The sequence below is a fragment of the Xiphophorus couchianus genome, chromosome 14 (assembly GCF_001444195.1).
Source record: "Xiphophorus couchianus chromosome 14, X_couchianus-1.0, whole genome shotgun sequence".
Taxonomy (NCBI): Eukaryota; Metazoa; Chordata; class Actinopteri; order Cyprinodontiformes; family Poeciliidae; genus Xiphophorus; species Xiphophorus couchianus.
Window position 1 is genome coordinate 1,349,280 of NC_040241.1, and position 19,746 is coordinate 1,369,025.

Here is a 19,746-nt window from a genome sequence, read left to right on the forward strand (position 1 = left end):
TTTCTTCTCTTGTAAAGCGTCAGTGTCCAAAAAAGTGCCATAAAAATATGATGTATTATTATTATATTCTGTGTATATTGTTCTAGTTAATGAGTGTATATACATAGTTAAATAAACTTGTGAGTCATTTTATGTAAGAACGAGATCAAATTTACCCTAACAGTGTGTTTAGTCATAAAAAAGATGGAGATGATTTAAACGTGGATTATAATTATTAGAGTGACTATTATTGTCCCTTTGGGTAAATTTTCATTGCAGTGATATGACAAAAAAATACTCCAAAAAAAAAAAAATCTGAAGATACAAACAGAGAAACACTACAGCACTGGCAAAAAAGAATTAAATATATGAAGCAACAGTATAAATATCAATACAAAACAAATACTAAATGACAAATAAACACATGTAAAGGTTTATCTGAATAAAGGCCTGGCCAATAAAAGAGTTTTTCTATCCATTAGTCATTTTTCTTAACGTCATCCACATATATATGGATGGTAAACAACCAACATGACAGAGATGAGATGTAATCTCACCACAGGAAGTAGGGAAGTGTTTGGACGGACTTACATAGCCGACGTCTGGCCGGTAGCACGTGTACGCTCCCAGAATGCTGTGCAGCACGTCATAATAAGGCCCGCCCTGAACCAGTAAAGACAAAAGAACCAAGAATGAGCTTCCCTTCCCCTTAAACAGCGTTCAACATGGCTCAGCTGTTTGATTAGGTTCAACATGACTGCATCTACACTCTGGACACAACCTTCATGCAGATTCCTGTCACTCACCTGCTGGAAGATGCAGAGTTGGGGGAAAGTTCTAGAGATGTCCAGCTTGATGAGCTCCAGGCTCGACTCGCGATCCGAAGAATCTAAAACGTCTTGAAGAAATCCCCGTTGAGTTTTACTTGGATCAGAAATGAAAAACAAAGAAATCCACATTTTACGTTTGGCCTCTACCTTCGGTGTCGGTGGTGGGAACTGCTGTGCTCCTCCACTTCTCCTTCGCCCGGGCCAGACAAATGTTATACAGCTCTGCAGAGACCAATCGATATGAGAGAGGAGAGGGCAAAGGTGAAAGACGTTGAGCAGAGTACAAGATGAGAGGACAGAGAGGTGTTTACAGAGTGTTTACATTTCAGAACACATTCGTCCTACTTGTTGCTGCCCTCTAGTGTTCAGATCCAAGTACTGAATTTAATGAGTGGAGCAGCAGAGACCTCCATCATGTTCAACAGTCACCTCTCATCAGCAGCTTTATATTCCTACAGAAAGTATCTATAAACGGCCCAACAAAGGCGTTTAGAATAAAAGCTACCAGCTGAATATTGTGATAAAGGAAAAACATATTTTGGATTTTTCATGCATCTAATGAGCCTCTGCTATGGTCAGGGCTGGAGATGAAATGTTATGTTGTCGAAAGTTGCAGAGGAACCTTTGACCTTGTTCTTTCAGAACAACATGGCGATAAACAGAAGCACTGATGTGAACAAAAGCAAATGTTTTATGTGCAAAGAATTTCTTTTCCAAAACATGTTTGTGGATCCATACAGTCAACTTCCTAAAATAATAACCCAAGTCATTTGTTTGGCCAAAAGTGATCTAGAAAAAAAAACAAAAACAACAACAAAAAAACACTTTTGGTAAAAAATGACTTGGGTATTTTTTAGGTAGGTGATGATATTCAAGCTTAAGTGCGAGGAACACATGGAGATTTTTATAACTACCTGCATATTTATACAGCAGAGATCCTGGAAGCTAACATGTCGTTTCCTGCAGTGTGTAGAGGAGGTTTTATATTTTGAGCCGTCAAACTGCACATTTTTTCCATCTGTGTAAGTACACTTGCACCAACAGCGCAGATCATTTTTCATACAGTGCATCAGCTAGCTTTGCAAACAGTTATCAAACTTGGCTTCCTCTAATTTAGTTTTACAGGATAAATTCTGGAACTTTAATTCACTTGGCTGTTTTGTAAACTTCCTCACTCCCAATGGGTCTATAGGAACAGGATTATGTAACTTCTCCTATATACTTAACTCTTCTCGCCTAGATTTCAATTAAGTATATCAATAAATTACTCAGCCAATAAGTACACAGATTAGTGTTTGAAAAATGATACCACTGCCTTTTTTAACCTTTAACCTGTAGACTTCAGATTTATTTGTCTGCTTCATGTTCTCATGAACTCGACCAGTTAGAGGAAGCAGGTTGGTGAGCTGAACTAGAACTCTGTAAATTGAAATTAAAACTGAAATTAACAACAACAAAAAAAGGATAATAATAATAATGTACCATGTGTGATGTTCAGCTCGTTGCCCACAGCCAGGCTCCACACTTTCCCCCTGACACTTGGAGGGATGCCTTGCCACCAGAGGTCTCTCACTCGCCGGGAGGTACACCTGCAGACAGGAAAGACAAAAACTCAGGCTGGTTTAGAACTTTTTTTCTCTCCCTTTTTAAAGAACCCATTACTGATCAGTGCCACATGGGGGCGATAATATCCAACTGCAGCAGCTACTGCCTCCACTGCCAGAGCAGGAAATAGCAGGTAATCCCCCAACACAATGTATCTGGCTACTACTTCCTGTTTAGATTTTCACAACTCCTTTTACTGTTCTGCATGTGTTTGGTTGTAGCAGCTAATGTGATATTAAAACAATGTTTAGGACCACGAAGAGATTTTAGTTGGTCTAAACTAAAGCAGACCAACTAAGTAGAGAAAGTATCCTATAGGCACATGAATCATTTCTGAAGAACAAGTATGCTGGGAATGTCACCCAGGAATGTTTCAGTGAGAAATGTTTCCCTTCTTAAGCTGCTACTCCCACGAACCGAACCCCGGATAAGCAGAAGAAAATGGATGGATGAATAAGTGGGAAAAAAATAATCAATCAATATGTGCCGGAAATAATTGAGAATGTTTAGAATGAATAAAATATGTAGAAAAAAATGCCACAATAACCAATATTCATTAATTCAGTCTACTGTGATGTTGATCTATAGATCCATATGATGTTAAAGCTGTTATAATAATTCTTCTATTTGGTTTTATATGCTTCATTTCTGTTTTTACAAAAACCCAGATACAGATGGAAGAAAAAAAGTGTTATGTGGAAGGCTTTGGAATGTAAACTAATCTTTTCTTTCTTATTATTTTTACTCAAGTCAAACATATAATTTTGCATTCATTTCATTTACTGTAGCACATATACAGTAAATGTGGCTTTTTGAAACTAAAGAGAAGAAGAACATGACTCACAATGTGCTCCAGTTGGGTAGGATCTCCTGGTTCCAGATCTGGGCCGCCGTGCCGATGCTCTCCTCCAGCTTACAGCGATCCTCCAGCTGCTTCTTCCTTTTCTGAGCTTCCTTCAGCTCTACAGGAGACAGATAGTGAAATTAACCATACAAAAAAAACAAAACAATATATGACGAGCTGATGTGGCTCAGTGAGGAGTGGAGCTGGCTGACCTCTCTTCTTGGCCTGGGCCACCATCTCCTCATACTGCTGTCGGTGTTTCTGGGCCTCCTCTGCAGGTTTGGCGGGCAGATTACTGCAAAAAAACAGAAGTGAATGTAAACACTGGGTTTCTTCCATGTAACCAAAACAAAAACAGGTGGGAAAAAAAACCTCCTGGTATTCCAAGAGGAAATTTTGATGAAGTAGTTGTTTTACAATGAAATAAATTAAGCAGCCCAGAAGAATGAGGTTGAAAAAAACGGCAGGACCAAAAAAACAACAACAACAAAAAAAGACAGGCAAGGTGAAGCTTTTTCCTTTTAACAAAGTGAGAGGTAAGTGGACAAAACATAAAGCATAAGCTCCAATCATCATGTTAATGAAGACACTGGTAGGATGGAATGATGAGGAAACGTACGCAGGTCTGTCCTCCAGGATGAGCGCGGTGGTGGAGAGGGGCTCAAAGTCCAGGTTCTTCCTCACTCCCTGCCTGGGGGACGTCGGGGTGCCAGGTCCAGCTTTGCCACTCTTTGTTTCATATTCCTGAGGACAAACACAGACAAGGATGGAGAAAAATAAGAAAACAAAGTGACGACAGACGGCAGTAGAGGTTAAATTATTTAGTTTGGGCGGCAGCTTTTAGTGTCAGAGTGGTGCTGGTATTGACATGTAGCATCAAGGGGAAAAATAAAATTAGAAACATTTCACTGAGGAAAGTCCCACAAGGGTCTCTCCATTGGCTCAGAAAGTCATGTGGAAGGACAAACTGATGGGATTTAGCGAAGGACAGACAAAACTATAAAAATAAAATAATAAACAAATCAAGAGACTTCGTTATGGACTGACTTATTTCCAGTTTGTCTCTAATGAGTCTGCAGCTCTGATTAAACGCCGGGTGAGACAGAGACGGGGGAGGTCATGTGATGTCACAGAGCAGCTTAACTCAAGGCCAGCCATCAGCTGACTTTCACACTGCGTGTGGGCACAGCGTTGTGGAGCACACGGGTCAGAGGACGGCCTCTTTAGAAACACGGCGCAGACTTCCTGACTGATTACCAAACAGCTAAAAATAGAACAAACGCAACGTGGATGCACATCAAACTGAATCACAGACGTTTTCATACAGTAGCAACAGAGACGGAGGTCTGCCAGAACAGCATTAGTCACTGATCAGCACAGAAAACCCCAGGCAGGAAATCCATTTCTACACTCAGAATGACTAAAGCAGTCCAAGGCTATTTCTGTCTTTGTTTTATTGTTACTCATTTTTATGATGCACTGTAATTATCTACATTTTGTTACATTGTCAAGGAAAAAAATAACTGTATGTCCAGCAGGGACACAGTCTGACATAGATCCTTTGAAGCAGACTACATAATAATTTGAACATCAACTGCCTGTAAAGCTTCGACGGTAGAGAACTAGTACAAGTGACTGAATTATGCAGACTTTTTACTAAAAGTGGAGTATTTATTTTCCAACTTAAAAAAAATTATAATAATCTAAATGGTCTGTTAAATCTTGATCAAAAATGCTATATCTGTGCTGCACCAGTGGGTGGTGATAATACCCAAAATTCAAGATTCAAGATTCAGAGCATGGCTAAATCACTGCTGGGCAAAAGATTTGATTTAATAGAAATAAATTTTATTTACTTGACTGAAAAACACAAAACAATATGTACAAATTCTCCTAGATTAAAATCAAAAACACTGTAATGCCAGTAAACGGTAAATGTTAGTAACATCAGCATCAATATAATGAAAATTCAGATGCTTGTGTTCTTTGACAGGTTGGCCATTTCCTTGCGTCCATATAACTAAGCTTAATGGACAAAGAAAAATAAATATAAAATTAACCCCACAAGAATAGCTTCTATTCTTCTGCTTCCTTTTCTAACATAGCATGCATTGAGCATCTATTATTGACTTATAAATAACTTTTGGTGACAAAGTACAAATAAAAGAGAATTTACATTTTACAAAGAATAATGCTCTGCACCAGCTTGGAATACGGCTGTATTAAAAAAAAGAACTATTGTTCATAAATATTTGAAAATGTTTAACAAATTGAACATTTTGGCACTATTTTTTTTAAATAGTGCTGTTACCAAATTTACCTCTGGCATTCATGAGGTAAATACTCTGTGAAATAAAACTCTTTATTTAGAAAAACAGGTCTGGGAGAATAAGAGACTCTGACCTATAAAAAAAAATAAAATCAAATCAATAATGCGTGTCTGGGAGATATTCTATTTACCTACTGGTTTCCCTAGAAGACATTCTCCCCACTGACTGCAGTACCACATGAACTACAAGACATTGTGAAGCTTTAAAAAAAAAACAAAGCTAATCTCAACAATAATCGAAAGCCAATTCAAAAAGATATTCAAATAAGAAACTCCCTGCAACGGTTACAAAAGAAACAGGAAAATAACTAAACAACAAAAGTGATGTAATGGAGATAAAAGATAAAACAGGAATGCCAAAAGCATTTCCAAGGGTTCAGGGGATCAGAGGAGAGCAGCTGCTGATGCAGAACACAGGAAGCATTGTGGGTAATAACCGGGAGCACAGCAAGCAGATACGAAGCTACTGGAAGACCGCTCTAGCTCTGCTGGATGTGAATGAACTTTAACATCCTACTGAAGACGAGCTGAGATTAACGATACGGTGACAGGCTACTTGTTTCTCTGACTGTCCTGAAGGCAGCTGGTTCGTCTGAATCAGCGACAAAGATTAAAAAAAATAACAAATCCAAACCATTTCCTCCTCTATCAACACATGCAAAGCAGAGAAATCCCTCATAGCCGTCAGCTAGTTTGCTGAATTGTTGGAGATAATACTCGTATGTCATTGCTAATGTCTGGATTTCTTTTTTTAAAGGAATATTACCAGTAATTTGAACAGAACTGTAATTAGACTGTAAACCCATGTAGAATGGTATTGATGTCACAGTACTAAATACAGCATGAAATTTCTCGTCGAAATAAATAAAGTTAGTGTCAGAAACTGCTCTCTACCAGTAGCTATATTTATGTTTAAGACTTTTATTCTGAAGTAACAAAGTACATAGTTTTTGAACTGAGAACTTGTACAGTGGACTAATCAAAACCACATGTTGGTTTGGTTGACATGGTTACAAAAGCACTGAAAGTATCTACTTCAGGGTACAGCTAGCATCAGGGCTAACGGACAGCTTTTTATTGAGAGTGGACGATCTAGTTCAAACTCTTTTGAAAATATATTGAATAAGGCTGAACTGGATAATTCTACACTGAACAGAGAATCCTTAAAGTGCAGTTTGATATTTCTGAGATTTTTATCTAAATTCTGAAAACAAAAAAGGAAAATGTTTGATACTTTTGTTTCAATATTTTGCCTTCCATTTAGATGACCATGAAAACTTCAACATATGGTCTAGATTATTGTTAGGGATGTGTAATATATCAGCATCCACATCTGTATTGGCTGACTTTAATCTTTCTTTAACGGAGTGGAATCAGTTCAATAAATAAAACTGGGCCGATATTTATTCCCAACTTGTTGCCATTTGTGTAGATGATGTGGTCGCTTTTACATAGTGTTGAAAGTTAAATATATAATATAATAATGCTATGGTAATCCGTCATAGTGGAAGTATAAATATCGGCCAAATTGTCAAATCGGTGCATTCCCGATTATTGCACAAAGATTAGATTATTTAGGACACATATGGCCAATTGTAAGATTTTGAGTATTTAACAAAAACAATTGAATCTTGTTTTTGTGAACTCATGTAATGCCTGAAACAGACTGGATTCATGCTTATTTTTTTTATAGTTTCAATAATAGAACCAACACCACACAGTGAAAAAAATCTAATGTCAGATTAAGTAAATACTGTCAGTCTGTGTGTTTTAATACGAAGCCAAAATGGATTTTGCTTTGTTCATTTATCAGTGTGAACCCTGGGAGCGGCGGCACTAGACTAAAACAGATTAGCCAGAGTTCTGCGCCACTGAAGAGGCTGGATGCAGCAAAGCGGGAGTGAAGAAGGGAGGGAAGGGGTAGAAACTGCTAGTAGTATCTGTTCTGCAAAGAACATGATGTTAACGTGGGGAATGCAAGAAAGATGGAAGGATGTGTGAAATCTGTGTGTCAGATTGACAAATTAAACCACAATATAAATCAGAGGTTAAAGCTGTCACAGTACAGCAAATTCTGCTGTCGAAACAGCAAATTAGCTGCTAATGAGTAAAAAACATGGCAGCTTACAGTATAAATCTGAAGACATTCATCTAAAATCAGGTTAAAGCAATAATTAGCAACATTTATGATCTCTATTTTTTTTCTTTTTGATTCACCCATTTCATGATTATTGAAGCCAAAACGTTGAATTATCCAGATCCTCTGGTTCATGTCGAATCCCATTCCAAAGACAGCAGATTTCTCAGCCTGCTCTGTGTGCTTTAGTTCTATAATTTCAGTAAGAGAGGGAACATCAATCAATAGAGGAATTGCTTTATGATAGAAACCAGGCTAATTAAAGTCACTGGTGTTTTCCTGTGCTTCAGAAAAAGGATAAGTCTACATTATTAGCCATCTGTTCGTCTCACAGCAGAGAACCTGGCTTTGGTTCAGATGAAACACTGGAAAGCAGAACTCTGTTTGTGTGCATGTGTGTGTGGGGGTGTGTGCGTGGGTGTGTTTCTCACACAGCTTAGCTCCGTGCGCAGCAGCTCTCCTCTGGAACAGCAACCGTATCCCGTGATAACCTGGCGCCACGGCAACATGCTTTGTCATGCTGCCCTTCAACTGAGGTCTCCAGTTTCCGGAAAGCGACGAAAGAGCTTCTGAGAGCCTGGCTCCACTGACTGACCGACCGACTGACTGGTGTTAAAGCTGGCAGCTAAGAGCCTTTACATCTAAATTCTTAACCTGAACAGTAGAAATATTTATAACTAATCTTCTGTCATCATAGCCTGCTGCCACACAAGGCAGGCAAGAGTTAGCAACATCCCTTAAACGCATTTCTGGTGTTGTGCTTCCTAAGGCGTTGCCATATATTGTTTCTTTGGCATCAAATCGTCACGGAAACTCAACCTCCTCACTAAATAATGTATACTGTCAGATTAAAGGCTACAGCACTGACACGCCTCCTGGTTTCATGACACCATTAAGTGGAATCTGCCTGAGGCTAGCTAGCAGTACACGCTGTGGACAGGTCACTAGGCTTCATTTGGTTTAGCAGGCCGGAACTACAGGACGTTTTCCTAGTTTAAGTAGCCAAACCACATGTTCTTTCAGAGTAAATTAAACGCAGAGACTCGGATAGATGGAGAAATATAACCAGAGTGATCATTTGCTCAGGGAGTCTGCAGGTTTCAATAAGTCAACTTTAAGATTTTTTTAATGCCAACGCAAATTAAATTGAAGACCAAAAAAAAAAAAAAAAAAGACAATACAGGGAATGACTGAGGGATTCTGTTGGCTTATAAGGGTTGGTACCAGTGCAGAACCAGTGGTAAAAAACAAACATCATTCGGCCAACTGGCAATATATTTCTACCTGCTATATGATAGATATGAGCAGGGGGAAGCTTGTTAGCTTGCAAGCATTTTATTTATATATATATATATATATATATATATATATATATATACACATACATATATATATATAATGATGAGCTGCTAATATAAATTGAGTATAAAATTAGACATTTTCTAGAAGAAAAACAAGAACATTTCTGCGTTTGAAAAGTTGAACATTTGCTGGAAAAAACCTCACATTTCGAGATTAATCTCAGCAATTTGAGGGAAAATAAACTTTTGAACTTTTTGAGTAAAAATGACTCTTTTGAAACACACAAAAAATCAGAGTATTGAAACTCAGAAATGTTCACGTTTTTTTTCTAGAAAATTTCAGAGATTTGATTCTGGCAGAAATTTACTTTTTATTTTTCTATCTGCCTATGACGCCCGTAAATATTACTTGAAAAATACGCAACAGGAAATATGACTCTTCACAACTGGAACTCGGCATGAGCTGGTACGAAATTCTGACGGCATGAGAACCTTGATTAAAACTAGCAAGTGTCAAAAGTATTCACACAAACATTTAAAACAAACAACAACAACAAAAACAACCAAGTGCTTCAAGTTAAAAACAAAAGGACCACATTTTTATACTACTGCTAACAGTACATTAGCGATAGCACGTGTATTTGTCAAAGTTAAATATTTCAAAATTCTTTCTTGAACAGTAGTAGGTGGAGGGAATTACTCACATTACTCTAAAAGAAATGTATAAAGGAACATTTTGGTGATTTTGAAACCGTTTTAAAATTGTGGGTAGTAATTTATACCATTATTACATGGGTGAGAAGTACTAAGCTGTGAACGAGCTCTGATCAATTATAATGTAGATATTTTTTACTTCACTCTTTAAAATAATACTTAAAATAAAAAATTCTGAAGGTCTGTTTGAAATCTAAAGACACTGAGTGACTAATTCAGCCAAACATCTGACACTCCTGGGCAGCAGTGCTGTTTACCAAATCAGTTAAAGCAAAAAGATCAAAATAATGAAATGATTTACTTTGAAACGGATTCAATAACCCTCGGATGTAGAACGTAAACATGTTGCATTTAGTTGCTGACCGGAGTGTTGAATCACAGGAGTTACTAATTCAGCACATTTTTCACAACTAATGTAGTCAGAGAGACTGAACTGAGATCAACTGTGTGCTGAGATACAATGTGGTCCATTACCGTCGTTATTCATGAAGTTTGGAATCAGCAGCTATTGATCCGTTTGAGGACAGAAAGTGAACTGTCCCTTTAAAAGTCTGTGCTGACACTCAGAAGCACAGCATTGCTCCAACATGAGCACTTTGGGTCAGAAATTGATCGCGAGTTTGCAATCGATTTTTTCTGACTACTTTCAGGTAACAAAAAAAAAAACAGAAAAACATTCAACAGCACGCCAAATCTGACGCTACAATTAGCTCGTGTTTATTCACAGGACTTGCAACCAAATGCATAAAAGTACTTGTCTTTGTCTTCATTATGGTCAGTTTCAGTAGTGGGCACGCTTCTGCAAATGCACTAATGGCAAAGCTAATTTTATTTTGTTGCACACTTAGCTTCCCCTACTTATGATACTAAAGAGCTACTTTCCTCAGCTGCTCTGCAAACTTTCAGTTGAACAAAGTTCAACATCTGTGTTGACGTTTTAGTTATTGACCGTTACGTAATCTTCAAGTAGTTGCACATTTATATCCATGCTCTTATTTTGAAGTGGGTGAAGACCGGTAACGCAGCAGTCCCATTTCCTCTCCACACGTTCTCCCTTTGCATAAAACACAAACACAATACCCAAGTGCATTATAGAAGATAGAAATGTCAAATTTAAATGGGAGCTTGTGGGTTATTGTTCTGAAAGAGCAGATTAAATTTGAATTTAAGTTAACGCTTTAGCATTAGCTTCTACGAAATACGTATCAGTGTGGCGCTTTAGATTTAGTTTTATAACCCTAAAGCACTAATCATAAATATTAAGTCTAGTAACTAAAATAAATTGAAATACCAACAAATATACACTGAAATGGATAACAGTAATAAAATTAGATTACCAAAACAAAGCAACCAGGTGGCACGGCACCGTACATCATCATCACCAAGGTAAAGATTTTCTGCCTGGATTACTCAGCGGTGAGAGTGTCAGGTGTGCCACAAATAAAAAAGAGACAGCTAAATATTCATTTAAAAACATTTGCCATGGGGGACAAGTCAACGTTAAAGAGACCAAGCCAGCATGCGCACCCAAGTGGAGAATGTGGTTTGCATCGTCTTGAAAACTGGCCGTTAATATTTGCTTCATAAGCTGCTCTGGGGTCTGGGTAAACTCATCTGCATCAAGAGTGAAGCGCCAGAACAATTTTCTTATTAAAGTGAACATTGTAGTTGCCCAACTTTCTAGTGATTTACAATTTTTCCCTCATTTGCAGAGATACCAATTATGGTTTAGCAGCTGATTTGAATTTTTTCATAATCTTTGGCATTTTCGTACAAATTTTAGCCAAATGGGATTTTTCTGTACGAATTACATTAGTATTTAAAATATTTCTTTGTAGCCTTTCTGCCATGAGGTCAATTTTCTCCATTAATTTGAATAAACATCCCTAAAGCATAAACAAATTGATGTCTTGTATCACATTGCTCATCGTTGAGCATGAAAAATCCGGATGCTAACTGCTGAGCAGCAGGCATGCCTCCACAGAAAGAATCTTCCTTTTAAAATAGCTGCAAACACCTTTTGTGATTCCCTCTCACTTCATCTATAAACATGTTATTAAATTGTGAAAAATAGCCAAGTCTCCAGTAACAACCTTCACACTGAAGAGTGTTGTTAATTGACCTGACTTGGTAGAACTTAATATACGGTGCGTTAACTGAAGAGATTTTTGCGTTTCAGAACTATAAAGTTGATAAAAAAGTAGCAGTTTTCTCTGAATTTGTCATTTTAAGAGGAGGTTCAATCTCTTTTCAAAAAGTTTGAGCCTAAATAATTATTTAACAATGGTTTCATTTCCATGAAATCTATTCTACCCACAGCTGAATTACAGTTTCCACTGAATGATTTTCCAACAGGGGTGCAATGATTTTTAGCAAACAAGGAAGAAATCTCAGAGCATCTCAATGGACGGCTGTACAGCCAGTGGCATAAACACGGGGATTTCATGCAGTCCATTTCATCCAAGCATTGACTGAAAAGAGGAATTAAACAGCCATGGAAGCAACAGTTAAATGAGCCGCATCTCTTTAACTGCAGGAGGAAATCCTACGAGAGCTTCAAAGAGAAGAGAGCTGGCGGTGGAACCCTGCTGCACGTGTTTTTGATGCGCAGCTGAAAGCTTCGCGTCAGGACGAGAAAGCTCATTACTCCGTCAACGCTACGCATCTTTATCCATCTTGAGACGGAGAAGTTATCATCGTCGCCTTCCGCTCACACAAAGCGGCGAGGCTATTATGTGAAACCGGAGCCATCCTCCTTCTGTACAGTCTCTTTTGTGTTGCAGCTAACCGATGTCCTCTGATTCAGCCAGACAAGGAGACAGTCGCTCGGTGGGGGTCAGGAGAAAAAAAAAAGAAAAGAAGAAAAGCTCAGCAGCTACTTCACTCACCATGAACGCTGCGGTTCCTTGCAGATGGACAGTTCTCCGGTAGCCTAGCGTAGCATCACGGTTGCTCGGCAGGGCTCACTCCTGGTAACAGGACACCCGGGGCAGAGGGACAGGCAGGCTGCCGATGGAGGGACACACCCCGCATTGCAAAGGATGCAGCAGCAGGGACATGACACCCTATGATCCACTCAACGCCCCCCACTCTCTCCTTCACTCTCTCTCTCTCTGAGCTGTGACGCTACGCAGCTCCACTCTGCATCAGGTCTTCGGCTGCTGTGTGTGTGTCAGCAGAATCAGCCCTGCCTTGCGCCGCTGGTCTGCGTGTCTGCATAGAAAGGCTCTGCGCTCGTCTCATCTCTGGCAGTCCAGCTAATCAAGCCCGGAGTAACGGATCCGGTTTCACCTCGGCTCTACCAGTCCGGTCGAGGCTGAATGAGCACCGGCAGTCTCCTTATCTGCTATCCTAGAAACATTGTCCCCAAGAACATTTCCTTCAAATGTGTTATTTTATGTTTTAAAGGGGCAACGTCATCTGTTAATGTGCCATTTTATAGCACAATAAAGTGACTTAAAAGACATTTTACTTCCAGATTTAATGCTTTGAAATTGGGCTTCTGTCTCTTTAAGAAACTCCTACTCTTTCTGAAACTTCTGCTTCAGCAAGTCATCACAACATCACCATTTGCCCTTTAGCAATGTTTTTACCAGCATCGCACTGAGGAGTATCTCCTATAATGAGCTCACTATGTGTTACACCAGGTGTTTGCCATTTGCTGCTGGCTAGTCTGAAGGAGCTGATTGGCTGGATGGGCTGCTCTGTGCTCTGTGAGGCGGAAAAGCTTTGAAGCTCAGAGGAGGAGCTTCATCCGAGGAGGTGTGGTTGGGTCCATCCAGGCGTTTTGCACAGCTGAATGGTTGCCATGGAGATTCAAGGATTTCTCAAACATTCACGAACAAATGAAGCCGACACTCCAGGTATGTTTTTGATGAGGGAATAAAACTATAATATGATGGAAAGTTCAAAAGTCGATTTCACATGATACTGCCCCTTTAAAGACAAAACCGTTGTCGGATATTTTCACTTGGCGCAAGACAAAATATGGCCAGTAGAAACAACGGAGTTGTTCACAGTTGTCGAATTACAGTAGAGCTTTGGCATTAAACGGAGTGCAATGAGTTCATCTTTAAAAACAGCCGGAGTTGCAGGACACAAGCCTGAAATCTGAGCAGCGTTAATCAATCTTGCAGTGGAGTGTAGGGTTACAACCAGAGATAAGATAGGAAGCACATGTGTCAGTGTGCACATGCCCATATGTTTACACCGACACGGGCCACTGTAAACCATTGAAAAGTAATATGAGAGGTGTTAAAAGCCAGTTTCTGAAAATATTTGTTGTCATTTATTTTTAAGAGAAAAAAAATTAAATTGAATTTGGTATGAAAGAAAAAAAAAATCAGATTTTATTTTTTAGTTATATTGCCCTTCCTGTAACATGACTTCATGTTAAAAAGTCAAAGTGATGTCTTTGCAAGGCATTGCAGGAATCAGTAATTGGGCTTTTCAGCCAGGACTGAAATACACAGCGATTGTTCCGCCTCTGGTGTCAGCTAGAGAACAAAACGAAAGCAAAACAAGTGGTTCCTCACCCTGCTAATTACACACTAATCCGTTTCTTTGGTGCATTTTACTTGTCAAGAGCTGCGCTTTAAACGGTCCTGAGACCATTTCCCATGTGATTAGCAGCAGGAGATTATACAGAGGCAGTTCAGCCTCCCAACAGGAGACGGAGGCTTTCAGCAACACCTCAAAGGAACTTGGAACGGAGCGAACATAAATACAACATTGTGTTGGCACTAGTAGTATATGCTGCATTACAAACAGAGATAAAACAACAGCTCAGCTGATCACTGGAACCAGTTGATTCTGAAGTAGACAAGCTTAACCAGTCTAATTTGACAACTACATTTTTTCTAACGTGAGACAACACAGCTAAAGTGGCCAAGTTGCACTGCAAACAACACGTCTATGGCTGCGTTCACAGTCAGTCTTGATGCTTAATTGCAATTTTTTGCTGAAATTAGATTTTTTTTTTTTTTACCTGGTCTTTCATACGACTAAAATGCGATTGCAATCAGACTTCTGTGTGAACGGTTTACAATCCCAAAGCGACCTGCATGCGCAGAAGAAGAACGGAGACGTCACACAGCAGTGCTCTGTTTATGGAAGTAAGAATGGATGCCGCCGTCTATGGATTGATCTTTAAAGTTGTTCAGCAATGGGAGCCAACAGTATTGTCACAAGATCATAAGACGAAGGAAGCTAAGAAAAAAAAAAAAAGAACGAACAAGTAAGTTTTGTGGAGCACTGACTGTCAGAGCCAAGAGTGGTGGGATTGTGATGAGCTCCAGTCACACAGACGTCTTCCATAATTTCAGAATGTTGTGGAAGACGTTTGTTGCGGAAGTATATTTGCACCTCTACTCTAGCGTCTTGACAGAACATCAACTTCCGATGAATAAGGCTGCATTCACACTGCAGCCTGAAGTGAGCCAATTCCAACTTTTTGTCAAATCGGATATTTTTTCCGTTCACACTTCCAAACATATGCGACCTGTATGTGTTCTCCAGTTCTGCAGACGACCTGAAAGTGTCCCGCATGCGCAGTAGAAGACGCAATAACGTCACACATAGAGAGAGTACTCAGTGTTTTGCCAACCGCTATGAATAAGAAGTGCCCAGTGTTTGCGGACGTAAACATGGATGCTAATAATGCAGCATATCTTATGATTTTAAAGTAGTTTTCTGACCGGAGCCAGGACTTTAACAACTTAGCCCTCATTACAGTCTGCCATGGTTGTTGTTTTACTTCCCGCTTGTGCTCATCATTTGTCGAGTATCAGTGACATTCAGGTTGGATGAACCTGGACATTTGAATCGGATACCCAAGTGGCCTGGGTCGCATTCAAAAAGAATCCGACCTGTGTTGTTCAGACTGTCATGTAAAGATCAGATACAGGTTGCATTAAGTCAAATAAATTTTTTTTTTAAATCGGAATTGGGTCACTTTAGGCTGCTGTGTGAACGCAGTCTGAAGTCTGACCATGTGTGGCCCTTTAAGTGATTTTGTACGGTTTCCTGACTACAATGGCACGAAATTCCCATACAGGCACAAACAGTGGATAAATTGCTCAGTTGTCTGAGGCCCATTTTATATTTCAAAAACAACAATTACAGAACAATTTTCGACCAAGATCAGACTGCTTTGTTTCTTTCATGAATGGATTCCATGTCTAGTTAATGGTTAAGCATGTTAAACAAAAAAAAATTCTTAAATTAGTTTTTGCATTTTCTTTAAAAATCAAATATTTATGCCTCACGAGTATTTGAACTTTACAATTTCAGTCAGCATGACAACAAGTTGATCTAGAAACCAAACAGAAGACTCTCACATAACCCCCTGACTGCATGCTTCCTCCTGTGACAGTGAAACACTCGGCAGGTTTCTATGAACTGTCGAAACAAACACAGGTGGTTGTTTGCTCTCCAGCACGTGGCTTTCTAAAATTAGCAGTCAAGCCTCAGTGACACCGATGCGAGTGTTTCTGCTCAGTACGCCGTGCTCATTTCACTCAGAGACGCGACCTCTTCATTATTAGGCTCCGTTTAAAGTCCAAAGGGTTAATATGTAGCTGATTTATCAGTCAGCTGTGGGATTTTATTCAAGCAAAAGCCCACAACACTGACATCATCAAGCTAATTCAGTCAATATAGGAGGATGGACCACTGCTGCTGGTTTACGTCGATACATTATTACAGTGTTTCAGCTCAGTCTAAACCACAGCTGCCTGGCCATAAACCTGGGAAATCTAATTCATAGCACACACAGAGGACATATAATAATAAATCAATGGCTTTGTTGAAAGCTTGTCGGGACTCTGTTGTAAAATGAAGACGTATTAATTTACACTTCCTTGAAACAGATTCCTTAGAATCCATCAGTTTACTGAAAGCCCTTCTTCTCTGGCAAAGTCAGGAAGGCCACGTTCTCTTTGAAAGGCTTAAGCAAACAGGGAGCAGAGCAAACAACCAGTAAGCAAACAATCTATTGTTAGGTTGTGGAAGAGATTTCCTCTCCAAGGATGACAGAATATATTACAGAGATGCAAGGTTTTTATATGGAGTTGAATATGAAAGTATGAAAGGTATTCATATGGCAGAAACATTTGATTGTTGGGTCATCTAAAACTTTCAGACCGGTGTGGCACTAACTGGTTTGGAGGTGTTCCGTCTCTAATGTTGTGAAGCCTTTGTGCTTTAGAGTCATGAGACCACTGAAGCTTTCGTTTCTACCTTTTGGATTTTCTTGGGGTCCTTTAGGGGGCCTTCCCGGGGCGGGATCTTCCCAAACAGCTTCCAACCCGGATTGTTCTGCTCCGTGGGACCGTCCTTCACTTTCTTGGCAAACAGGTTCCTGAGAGAAGGCAGGGATCGAGAAAGCGAATTAGACTGGAGAAGAATCAGAAAAGTCAGACATACTTTACTAATATATGACACTTACTAATGATGTCCATCATTAGTATCATCACCACTAGACGTCTCTGGACAAACATGCGGCGTTAGCATTAGCTGAATAGAAGGTAATCGGTCAGCTGACTGATAGATCTTGACTTTTTGTCAATTTTGGTGATCAGACAATATGTATATATTTCTTCTAAAACGTAGAAGAAATATATTTTTCAGACCGTAATAGTAAAAAGCTTATTGAACCCATAAGTCTAAAAAGTGACAATCATTTCTCTATGCTTTTAAGGAGCATTTATCGATTTATATACAGCTCTGGAAAAAATTAAGAGACCACTTAGAATGATCAGTTTCTCCAATTTTACTTTTTATAGGTATACGTTTGAGTAAAATTAATGTTATTTTATTCTGAATAGAATGCTATTCTATTCAGCATGAATAGAATAGCATTCACCATGTGAATTACTGATAAATACAAATTAATTTTACATGTTAAAAGCAAACATTTTGTATTTGTTTGTAGAAAATGAGAAATGGTCAAAATAACAAAAATTGTGCAGTGCTTTTAGGCGTCAAATAATGCAAAGAAAACAAGTTCATATGCATTTAGAAACAACAGTACTAATGTTTAAGCTCAGGAAGAGTTCAGAAATCAATATTTGATGGAATAACCACCAGGTTTTCAGGGAGGTTCGGCGCAGCGGTCTCTTCATTTCTTTCAGAGCTCACACTAAAATAGATTTTTCCCGTTTGAAGTGACAGTTCACTTTGAAATAAAGTTGGAAAAAAGTAAGCAGATTTTTCAGGGAACAACTTAAAAGTATGGTTAGTTGTGGTGTGTATAAAATAGTCCATGTTGTGATATGATTTTTTTCCCCCCCACGTAACCCACATCTTATCCAGCGATTGCATTTTAGTTTGGTTAATTTAGTAGTCTCGACAGCAACGCTCTACACATTTTGTTCACATTTGAGAGCACTCTCTCATGAAAAACTGCACTCGATGCAAAACTAGCAAGTATGAAACCACTGCATGTACAGCTGGAAGGCAGAGGTTCTGTTTCCAGCCTGGGCTCACTGCACCATTTAGCTCACTAATCCCATCATTTGTAGGCAGATGAGCAGCAGCTGCAGCAGGAGCAGTTCAATTAAAAGCCTCAATAGATTCTAAATATGGTCAAATATAGACTTGATGTAATCTGACGGGAGAAATAATGGCTTGTAATGTTAGAGACTCCTAATAATGGTGGTTTATTTGCGCTGCAAATCTCATTTGGAGAGCTTATTCAGATGGCAGCTGGTTCCCATTAACAGGTGATAACCGATCAAACCAGGAAAACATAAGGAAGTGTTTGGTTTATGCCACAAGCAGTTCAAGGTCTGATGTTCGAAAAGCTGATAAAAATGTTTACGACTGAATATTAGAAGAATGTTATGGTACAACAATAAAAGCAGTTTGAAGTTGCCAAACAAATAATACAACTCTATTCAGGGCTACTCGAGTTTCTCATTGCTTAACTGCAAATTAGGGATGTACTCAAATGAACATTTCAAATATGTGTGATATTAACATTGCTAATACAGCCAATAACCCATTACTCTTTAACCCTTTCACAGCTTCTAAACATCGGTGGTTATCAGACCAATATCAGCATGTTAAAAGAATGACAAACAACGGCCGGCAAGAACATTAATGCACGTATATTGTGCATTCCTAATGCAATTACATATCTCAGTCACTTGATGTCCAATAATAATAATTTTTAAAAAACGGATATAAAAAATAATTATCAGCCAGTGACTGGAAATCCTAAAGGAGCATCAGTACAGAGGTGGATTTCCAGCACTTTCTTTTGTAATATCTTGTAATAAGAATTAAAATGGGATTAATCCTACAAATATTACACTGAAGATGTAATATGTTACACTGATTATTACAGTGTAATACACAATGGTGATCCACCTGGAGAACCATTGAAGTGACATCATGAAAGATCACTAGAACATTATGTACAAAATGTGCTAATGTACTATTACCTGAAAGAAAATTGTACACCAACAAAATATTACATACAAGCTTTCCTTTACTTGTGTGCAGTATTGCAATAGCAAACAGCTACAGAGTTACAGTGTGAATCTATGATGGCTGTTCTGGCAATGCTAACTTTGCCTATTACTACTATAGGATGCTATAGCTATGCTAAAATGAGAACTCATCATTTTGTCTTGAAATAATTATAAAGCCTAGAATATAAAACAGTTCTTAGAAATCTGAATTGGCTGTAAACAGTAGTTATGAGTCAAAGAAGGTCTAATAGAGCTATAACGATGAGATAAATAAAAAAATAAAAAACAAAGAGAAAACTACAAACTGTTATTCTTTGGAGCTGACGGCAAATAGCAACATTAACTGAAAAGTAGAAGAGTGGATTTAGCGCTTTCCAGTACAGCACTCTGTGCAGCTGCTCAGACAACCTCAACTAGTATTTTCTAAAAACCAGCCACACAGACATCGACTACACCTCACAAGTGGAAACAGTGGGGAGAGGTGACACTTTCAGTTTGACAACCTATAAACACAAGACCCCTTCTGTCTTG

General features: G+C 38.8%; 1 protein-coding gene across 6 annotated transcripts in view; it reads right to left on the reverse strand.

Annotated features, from left to right (window-relative positions):
• Window positions 1-19,746, reverse strand: part of tbc1d14 (TBC1 domain family, member 14) — a 38,198-nt gene that overhangs the window by 9,873 nt on the left and 8,579 nt on the right. For 5 of the 6 annotated variants that reach the window (XM_028038424.1, XM_028038422.1, XM_028038425.1 and 2 more), the window contains 8 exons: window positions 16,979-17,099; window positions 3,878-4,002; window positions 3,471-3,553; window positions 3,259-3,376; window positions 2,292-2,398; window positions 957-1,031; window positions 786-877; window positions 571-642 (listed from right to left, as the gene is read on the reverse strand). In XM_028038424.1, coding sequence (XP_027894225.1) covers window positions 571-642; window positions 786-877; window positions 957-1,031; window positions 2,292-2,398; window positions 3,259-3,376; window positions 3,471-3,553; window positions 3,878-4,002; window positions 16,979-17,099 — 793 coding nt within the window. Of the gene's footprint in view, window positions 1-570; window positions 643-785; window positions 878-956; window positions 1,032-2,291; window positions 2,399-3,258; window positions 3,377-3,470; window positions 3,554-3,877; window positions 4,003-12,627; window positions 13,103-16,978; window positions 17,100-19,746 lie in introns of those variants that run through there. The other variant, XM_028038427.1, reaches the window with a different exon arrangement.